At 40.7% G+C, this 10345-nt stretch overlaps 2 protein-coding genes across 2 annotated transcripts; one reads left to right on the top strand and one right to left on the bottom strand.

Moving 5' to 3' along the window:
* Nucleotides 1–57: 57 nt before the first annotated feature.
* On the bottom strand, nt 58–1008 carry LOC123787113 (olfactory receptor 6C2-like). The gene has a single exon (XM_045789564.2). The coding sequence runs from the start codon at nt 1006–1008 to the stop codon at nt 58–60; it is 951 nt and encodes a 316-aa protein (XP_045645520.2).
* Nucleotides 1009–8926: 7918 nt separating this feature from the next.
* LOC123787112 (olfactory receptor 2AP1) lies at nt 8927–9856 on the top strand. Its single transcript, XM_045789563.2, has one exon. The coding sequence runs from the start codon at nt 8927–8929 to the stop codon at nt 9854–9856; it is 930 nt and encodes a 309-aa protein (XP_045645519.2).
* The last annotated feature ends 489 nt before the right edge of the window (nt 9857–10345 follow it).

The following is a 10345-nucleotide window of genomic DNA, read 5'->3' on the forward strand; positions in this document are numbered from 1 at the left end:
CATGTTGATATATGATAAATTGTTTTTTGTTTTAATTTAACTTCCCAATATGACAATCTAATATTTCTGTGAAAGAAATGCAAGTCTTTTAAGGATGTCATGGAAAGACTGCTTTACTTGTTTATTTCTCAGGGTATAAATGAAGGGGTTCAACATAGGGGCAACAGATACAGTGAGTAGAGAAACTGCCTTATTAATGGCCACTTCATCCTTAGCTGAAGGCTTGATATACATAAATATGCAGCTGCCATAGGTCATGGAAACCACAATCATGTGGGAAGAACAGGTGGAAAAGGCTTTTTTCCTTTGCTGGACAGAGGGTAATCTTAGAATTGTCCTAATGATGTATATGTATGACAGAACTATACACACAAGGGTCATTATGAAGGTCAACACAGCACAGACGACAACCAGCTGTTCTATGAACCAAGTATCTGAACATGAATTCTTCAGTATTGGAGAAGCATCACAATAAAAATGGTCAATAACAGAGTCACAGAATTCCAGGTGGAGACTCAAACCAAGGGGTGGAATGATAATCAATAAGCCAGATACCCAACAACAGAGGATGAGATTCCTGCAGACTCTACTGTCCATGATGGTCACGTAACACAGGGGTTTGCAGATGGCCACGTAGCGGTCGTAGGACATCACGGCCAGGAGAAAAAATTCTGTAGCTCCAAAGAGGACAATAAAAAAGATTTGGCTGAAGCAAGCCTTGACGGTGATGGTTCTGTCCCCACTTGATATGATGTACAGGTATGGGGGGACACAGGCAGTTGTGAATGAGATTTCTAAGAAAGAGAAATTTTGAAGAAAAAAATACATAGCTGTTTTTAAATGAGAATCCACCAAGGTGAGAGAAATTATGGTCAGATTCCCAATTACACTTAATATGTATGTGATAAACAGAAAGATAAAAACCAAAATCTCTAGCTGTGGGTCATCTGTCAAACCCAGTAAGATGAACGTTGTTACTGCTGAATGGTTTCTCATCACTGGCTTCATACCACTGCCCAATCTTCACATAAAAGTCACAGAAATTGGATCTGAGGAGCAATGTCAAAATATGACAGGATCAGACAGTGTCTAGCAATACCAAGCAGATCAAGTTACAAGCATTTCCTTCTATAACTTGATGATCAGGTTTTGATAAGGTAATTCTCTCAACTCTACTGAAATATATTACTGGGAATATCAGCTTATTGGCAGTTTTCTCGAAAATTACTGCTACGTCCATGTTTTGAAATATTCCAGGGTCTCCCAATTCACAGCACTCATTTTCCATTCCATTTTTAAGCCCACGCTTTGGTTGAGATTTACCCTATTAGGTCAGGAGTTGAGCACTTTTGAGCTCTACTTTGATGGGTCGTAGCATCTCTTTAATCCAAACCTTTTGTATTCAGAAACTAAATCCTAAAATTCCCCTGCTTCAAGTTGTGGTACCTGATAAAATGCAAAATATATGGAGGATGTTGGTTATGCCCTACCAAGATTCTCCACATCCCTCCTCTAGTAAACTAGGCATTATTTAAAGGTCAAGGTAGATTTCTCCCAGAAAATAGTCCTTCAATGGCTCTTCCTCCAGACTTTTTCTAAGTGCCTCTGTAATTCCCTTATTTTCCGTATCTGTGCTCAGCAGAAAGGGCTTGAGTGGAGAGGGCTATTATGTTAAAATATTATAATTTGAAAACCATGGGTAAAAAGTACAAAGAGGTGAAGGACACCAAGACATACCTTGCTTTCCCTCCTTCATGACAACTGAAGTGTAATACATGTTTCAATTATGCAGAGGCATTAAGTGTATGGACCTTGGAACGGTTTGTCTGGGATCATGTCAGACCTCTGTCATCTAGGTGAGTGATCTTAGGCGAGTCATTTACTCTGTCTGTACTCCCGGTTCCTAATATGAAGTGGAGTTAACAGGAATAGTACATCATAAGGTTACTGTGAGGTTTAAATGTGTAATATCGACTCCCATCATGCACAGGTTTAGTATGGTGCCTTGCCAAGTTACAGATATCATGATAGAAAAAGGGACATTAGGGGCGCCTGGGTGGCACAGCGGTTAAGCATCTGCCTTCGGCTCAGGGCGTGATCCCGGCGTTATGGGATCGAGCCCCACATCAGGCTCCTCCGCTATGAGCCTGCTTCTTCCTCTCCCACTCCTCCTGCTTGTGTTCCCTCTCTCGCTGGCTGTCTCTATCTCTGTCAAATAAATAAATAAAATCTTAAAAAAAAAAAAAAAGAAAAAGGGACATTAACCTGGGTTTATGAGACAAATAGCTTGCAAATAGGATATACTTGTACTGAAACACAGGGGGTATAAAAAAATGGAATGTTTACCAATGGTAATTGAGACATATGGGGTATAAATATATAGACAGACACTGGATAGATAAATGAGAGACAGAAATAGGCAGAGAGGAGAGGTCTAGAGAAAGTGATTAGAAAGTTGTTTCAGGGGCACCTGGGTGGCTTAGTTGGTTAAGTGTATGGCTCTTGATTTCTGCTCAGGTCATCATCTCAGAGTCACAAAATCAATCCCCACCTTGGGCTCCATGCTGAGCGTGGAGCCTGCTTAAGATTCTCTCTCTCCCTCTCCCTCTAACCCCCACCCCTCTTGTGCACTCTCTGTCTCTTCTCTCTAAAACTAAAAAAAATAGGGGCACCTGGATGACACAGTCGGTTAAGCCTGCCACTCTTGGTTTCAACTCAGGTCCTGAGCTCAGGGTCATGAGATCAAGCCCCATGTTGGGCTATGCACTTGGCACGGAGTCTGCTTGGGATTCTCTCTGCCCTCCCTGCTCATTCTCTCTTTCTCTCCCCCTCACTCTCTCTAGTAAATAAATAAATCTTTTTTTAAAAAATAATAAAAGAAATAAAAAGAAAGTTGTTTCTGTGTGCAAATCAAATTACTGTACATGGGATTGCACCAAATTAACGATGCATAAAATGGTCCCGCCCGCATTTTTTTTCTGGTGGAGGTTGACTGCAAAACACCCCAGTACTTACCTCTGACATTCTTCACTATTTCACTAGGAAGCTATACCTCAAATGACCTTAGTGAGTCTCACAGTTGAACAAGAACCTACCACTAGCATCAACTAAGTATATCCCTAGCCGCTTGCCCCCAAGAACCTATACACACCATATATGTACATTTATGGTTTCTGAACTTATAAAAAATACCAATCTAATTTAAAATTAGAAAATATTTCTATGCTGGGAAACTGAAAGGAAGATAATAAATTTTAAAGAGCAAGGAGGAATTAAGAAGCCTCTCTAGTTCTACAAAAGCGGATGTTCTGATTTTCTCTGGACAAACAAGTTTTTACACTTACAACCCTGTTCGTTTCCTCCATCCACAACACACATGCTGAAAACTACTTTAAAAAGTCCTTGGAGGCCCTAATTCAAAAGTCTCTAATGAACTTGAAGTGCAATTTACTTTGCCAAAGAAAATCCTAAGCCAAGCACAATGGGAATAATGTCCTTAGAGAGTAAAAGATGCAATAATAGCAACACAGTCCAAGCATAAAATAATAAGATTTCACTGACAAATTAGAAATCTGCTCTTAATTATTTGTTTACACATGATATATACAACGCAGTGAGTAAAAAGATGGCCATATTGTCTAAAATTACATATGTAATAAATATTTAATATAGAAAAATTCAAAGACAGATATGAAAAGTGAAAAAATTCATAGAAACTGCAACATCCAGAAATAAACATTATTGTTTTAGTGTCTGTCCTTCCAAATATTACCTGTAGTAATATGCAAGTGATGTACCCACTACTACCAGTGATTATAAAGGAATTCACTCAGGAACAGCCAAATGGAAGAGGTTCATGGGGCCAGGTGTGGGGAATGGGAAGGCATGGAGTTTCCATGCCCTCTCCTGACACACCATCTTCCCAGCACTTCGATGTGTTCACAAACTCAGAAGGTTCCCAAATCTCCATGTTCAACGTTTTAATAGTGATTAATCTCCATCCTCCCCCCACCTTGCCCTCTGCAGCAAACAGTGAACGGGGCTAGAGGTTCCAATCCTCTAGGCGTGTGGTCTTTCTGATGATCGGACAATCTGAGACTCTCTAGGGTCCCCATCCTAAGTCACCTCATCAGGAAAAACTCAAGGTAAAACGCATTCCTTTTTTTTTTTTAAGATTTTATTTGTTTATTTATTTGAGAGAGAAGAGATTGAGAGAGCATGAGCAGTGGGGAGGAGCAGAGGGATAGGGAGAAGTAGACTCCCCGCTGAGCAGGGAGCCCAACACAGGGCTTGATCCCAGGACCCCGAGATCACAACCTGAGCCGAAAGCAGACGCTTAACCCACTGAGCCACCCAGCCGCCCCAGTAAAAGACATTCTTATCAATCAGGAAATTCCAAGAGTTTTAGGAGCTCTGTACCAGGAATATGAGCAAAGACCAAATATTTTTTATATATATGTACAAGGTACATATATCCACAAGGTGAAATAGCCAGATGCAACAACAGAGTAAAAGTTCTTAATATTTGTATCTCAGTAATTAATAGAACAGGAAGAAAAAGAAATGAGGAAGTAAAATGAAGATTTAATCAATACAATTAACAAGCTAGATAATAGCTATATGTAGAAAAATGTACCCCAAAGCTGCAGAATACATTTTTTTTGCTTTCATCTCTATAAACACATTTGAAAGAAACAACTGAACTATAGCCAGATATACCTTTATAAGAATTCCATCACTGAAGAAAAGAAAATGGGAAATATTTGAGGGGCATATCCTATGTACCAGGTATTGGTCCTTAACAATTATAAGTCTGTTTAATGGGCATTATGATCTCCATTTTACAGAATAGAACACTGAGATTCAGAGACATGAATTTCTTGTGTCATTCAAGATGGAGCTGATTGTTGTGTTACATTTGGTTAGACCATATTCTCTCTCTGGCCCTCACCATTGTGAGAATTCTACGAAAACTTTTATAGGGAAACTGTAAGACATTTGTGTAGTGGGTATCTTTGTCTCTAATTCTGGCATTTTGTTCCCAAGGCTAGCACTGCTTTTTCTGGTGCTTGCACTCTATTGATAAGTAAATGATAAACCTGATTAATTAACTGCTGTGAAGGCATCTTTGGGGCAAAAGTTTAGCCTTCCAGGTAATATATGCATGTCTAACAAGTTCTTCACGACCTTACACTGAAAATTTGCAAGTGTTTTTTTTTTAAGATATTTTCCGTCTTTTTTTTAAGATTTTATTTATTTATTTGACAGAGAGAGAGAGCACAAGCAGGGGGAGCAGCAGGCAGAGGGAGAGAGAGAAGCAGGCTCCCCACTGAGCAGGGAGCCCAATGCAGGGCTCAATCCCAGAACCCTGGGATCATGACCTGAGACAAAGGCAGATGCTTAGCCAACTGAGCCACCGAGGCACCCCACAAGTGTTTCCTTGGAGGTACTTCACAGGCAATACAAGGCTCCCACCCTCACCTCAACCTTCCACTTTCATTCATTCTGTATTTTATTTCTACATGCAACATGAAAGAAAGAAAGAAAGAAAGAAAGAAAGAAAGAAAGAAAGAGAAAGAAAGAAGAAAAGAAAGAAAAGAAAAGAAAAGAAAAAAGAAAAGAAAAAAGAAAAGAAAAGAAAAGAAAAAAGACAAGAAAAGAAAAAAGAAAAGAAAAGAAAAAAGAAAGAAAAGAAAAGAAAAAAGAAAAGAAAATTACTGCTTACTATCTTTAGCCAATAGTCAGTAAATGGCCTAATTACAACTAGGCTAGCAATGTTTAGAAACTGACTTTTAAGGACCTTCATGACCTGCAAAGAGTTCCAGCTAAGCTGTTTATCCATGGTAAAGGGCAGCTATGCCCATCCATGGGGAAGACAAATGCCATGACTCCATAGTCTTCCTCTTCTCTGCAGCTGATGCTCTCTTGCTCCTCCCAACCCCACCTCTAAGCTAGTCTCTCTGGACTCTCATCCCTTAACTGTATGTTTAGAATTTGTTTCCAAAATATCAACAAAGGACATTCATTAACCTATCCAAACAAGGATTCCCCAGGGCAACCTGGGCTTCTTCATTCAGTTGCTTCCCCATTGCAGGCTCTCAAGAGAGCAAATACAATCTGTGTCACTCTAGGTAAAGCACAAATCTGGGGTGGGAGGGGGAGTTCATAATCTGCCCTCCGAGGTCATCAACCTCATTTCACCTAGAACAGAAAAATCCAGAACTACTCTACTCCTCACATCCTCCTTCTGGTCTCCTATATATTGGTTCATTTTATGAAGATAGAATATCTAAAAACACTGCTTCATCTCCAGTCTGAATTAGTGGGAGAACAGAAATGAGCAAATCCCACTAAACTGACAAGGGACAGCAGAAGACGATTTCTTACAAAGAAAAGCCCTGAAGTTTTGTTATTTCTGTGAAATGCAGGATAGGACTTGGTGGTAGATAATGTAGAAAATGCAAAAAAAAATTTATATTGTTTTTTAATTATGTGGCCTTAACATCTTTATTCACCTCTAAGAATATTTAGGACTGAAATCCCACTATGACCAATAAGATAGTCAAGTGAGGAAGTATGTTCCCGTCTATAATTTCATTGATTTTACTTCTCTGTGGTGGTGAAGCCTGAAGCTGATGCAGATGTGAACACACAACCACTCTCTGAAGATTCCAGGTTGGTAACAGGGACGGCAAGGGCGTCCAGAGCAATGTGTAACTTTTCTTGATCCCTGATTCCAACTGGGGAGTGCAAGCCATTAGTGGGGTATGGATTCAATTTAATGGGTTGCAACCAGCATTTTAAATCAAAATGTTTTAAATAGAACAAAATAAAAGATATCACATTGTAGCACATGTAGTAAGAATTGTTCTGTAAAACCTTTATTTAGGTTAGATATATATGTATGCCGGAAAATGATATAAATGTAAACTGCATTATGGTCAAAAATGCTTGAAAGCTACTGCCTTATAAACGTTTATAAGAGCAAAACAAAGAAAGTCTTGAATAAATCAATAAGCACACTCCCACATAATGTGACCCTTTAGCCACACAAGTTCACAAATCAGTAGAGACTTAAAATGCTCTGTAAGTGCTTAAATACAGAGCCTCATAGAAAACCCTGGGACATAGTTTCATATACTTCCCCCATAAAATTTCTATACCTACATACACAAAATGTTTTACACATGATTTAGTGGATTCGTCTACATGGTAAATCCAATCTAGGAATTATTGGATACCCAGTTAAGGACTTCTTCAAATATTTTGAGATAAAATATAAATATGGGAAGGGACAGTAAAATAAAATAGAATAAAAACAGAGAGGGAGACAAACCATAAGAGACTTTTAACTATAGAGAACAAACTGAAGGTTGCTGGAGGGGAGGTCGGTGGGGGGACCGTCATTAAGGAGGTCCAACTGGGTGACAGGCATTAAGGAGGGCACTTAATGTAATGAGCACTGGTGTTACAGGCAAGTGATGAATGACTAAATTCTACCCTGAAATTAATAAGACACTATATATTAACTAACTTGAATTTAAGTAAAATCAAAAAAAGTCTATTGGAGAAGAGAAAAAAGGAAGAAGAAGAAGAAGAAGAAGAAGAAGAAGAAGAAGAAGAAGAAGAAGAAGAAGAAGAAGAAGAAGAAGAAGAAGAAGAAGAAGAAGAAGAAGAAATTGACCATGGAGAAGGGGGGCATAAAGGAATAAGAGAGGGGCTGCCCCAGGACCTCCCCACACCGCCCCCCACCCCCTTCAGTGGCCATCCAGTGCTGCCAGAAGTACAAGGAATGCTCCACCTCGCCTGGCACCCCCTCCCCCACCAATGGAACATTTCTTGGACGCCTCAGCTCTCTGCTTGGGCCGGCCAGCAGCCACCTCCCCAGTGCAAGTACCCGTAATCTCTGATGGGAGGGGCTCTGCTGAGCAGGAAAGCAGGGGGGCAGGGGCCCATGGCTGTAGCTGGGAGTTAGCAGCTTTCCTCTCACATGCTGGGGCTTAACTTGGGCGTAGTCACATGTAGGGCAGTGGTGGGCCCAGGACCCCTCTTCCCTACTCTCTTGTGCTCTGGGGTCTCTGCTGCTGCTGGGGAAGGGGTCCCGGGTGTGAAGTAGGTCAGGGAAGAAGAACTCCTAAAATGTCCTTGGAATGTAACAGAACCTTCCTGTCCTTATAGGCAAGCAAAACTCTAGATCTAAATACTCTGAATTAGTTTGAGGAAATAAATGCAGGTTTCTATTCTAATGTATTATTTACTGAACCCTAGACAGGTATGTGGAATGGTTCAAAGGACAGAATGACAATCCTAATACACAGATCTTTGCATTCAAATGGACAGACAGGGGCCTGAAGGGTCCACTGGGAATGAGTGAAGAACTGGTACTTTTTGGCATTAGGGGACTTATGGGAGTTGGACCAGAAAGAAAATGAGAGACTGCTATAATTATGACAAATAAAAATAGAAACAGCAGGAAGACTAGGAAAAACAGCAAATCTAAGAAGCATTAGGCAGTCAAAGGAAGTAAGGCAGTGAAGAGAATCAATGGGAAGGAAAGAAAGTGAATATGGGGATAAACTTAGTAACTATTCTGGAAGGAGGCAGCTGCTGGAGGCCCTTCTTTATTCACTCATTCCACAACCTTTTTAACATCACCTGCAAGAAAGAGACTTGCTTCATGTTGGCACTGGGGAGAGTACCCTGTGGGGAAATAACAGCAAGAAGTTTTCTCTACAGGGCAGATGGAACTGGAAAGAATCCAACACCATTCAAACAGCCCACCGGTCTGGGTCAGGTCATCAGGAAAATTCACGGTCCATCACTTTGGGTTCTCTTCCCATTTCACCTGTCCGTTTCAGAGCACCTCTTCCTTTCTCACCTTTTATTACTATCACTTTTTTACCTTCAGACTCAAAATTTTTCAACAATGAAAAATAAAACCATGTTGACTGAGTTTATCCTGCTGGGTCTGACAGATGTCCCTGAACTCCAGGCAGTGGTCTTCACCTTTCTGTTCCTTGCCTATTTACTCAGCATCATCGGAAATCTGACAATCCTCATCCTCACCTTGCTGGACTCCCATCTGCAGACTCCCATGTATTTCTTCCTCCGGAACTTTTCTTTCTTAGAAATGTCCTTCACAAACATCTTCATTCCCAGGGTCCTGATCAGCATCACAACAGGGAATAAGAGTATCAGTTTTGCTGGCTGCTTCACTCAGTATTTCTTTGCAATATTCCTGGGGGCAACAGAGTTTTACCTTCTGGCCGCCATGTCCTATGACCGCTATGTGGCCATCTGCAAACCCCTGCATTACCTGACCATCATGAGCAGCAGAGTCTGCATCCAGCTGGTCCTCTGCTCTTGGCTGTCTGGGTTAATGGTTATTATACCACTGATCTCTCTGATGAGTCAGCAGGACTTTTGTGCATCCAATAGGCTGAATCATTATTTCTGTGACTATGAGCCCCTTCGGAAACTCTCCTGTTCAGACACAAGCCTCATTGAGAAGGTTGCTTTTCTTGTAGCATCTGTGACCCTAGTGGTCACTCTGGTACTAGTGATTCTCTCTTATATGTTCATAATCAGGACTATTCTGAAGCTCCCCTCTGCCCAGCAAAGGACAAAAGCCTTTTCCACTTGTTCTTCCCATATGATTGTTATCTCCCTCTCTTATGGAAGCTGCTTCTTCACATACGTAAAGCCCTCAGCAAAAGAAAAGAACACATTCAACAAGGGAGTAGCTCTACTCATTACTTCGGTCGCACCTTTGTTGAACCCCTTCATTTACACCCTAAGGAACCAACAGGTAAAACAAGCCTTCAAGGATATAGTCAAAAAGCTTGTGAATCTCTAAAGAATTTCAGAATTAAAGCCTTAATGGCTAAGTTCTTACCGTGCACCAAGCTCTCTGCCAGTGACTACATATCCAAGAAAGAGTTAAACTCCAGGCCAGTGAGAGAGACATGGAAATAAATAAGTTACAACCTACAAAGTGTTCATATAAAGAAATGGTTCAGGGGCACCTGGGTGGCTCAGACGTTAAGCGTCTGCCTTCGGCTCAGGGCGTGATCCCAGGGTCCTGAGATCGAGCCCAACTTCAGGCTCCCTGCTCTCGGGAAGCCTGCTTCTCCCTCTCCCACTCCCCCTGCTTGTGTTCCCTCTCTCGCTGTCACTCTCTCTCTCTCTCTCTCTCTCTCTGTCAAATAAATAAATAAATAAATAAATAAATAAATAAATAAATAAATCAGAAAGAAAGAAAGAAAGAAAGAAAGAAAGAAAGAAAAGAAAGAAAGAAAGAAAGAAAGAAAGAAAGAAAGAAAGAAAGAAAGAAAGAAAGAAAGAA

This window comes from Ursus americanus, chromosome 17, assembly GCF_024610735.1.
Source record: "Ursus americanus isolate L20-20 chromosome 17, mUrsAme1.1.p, whole genome shotgun sequence".
In the NCBI taxonomy this organism is placed as follows: domain Eukaryota; kingdom Metazoa; phylum Chordata; class Mammalia; order Carnivora; family Ursidae; genus Ursus; species Ursus americanus.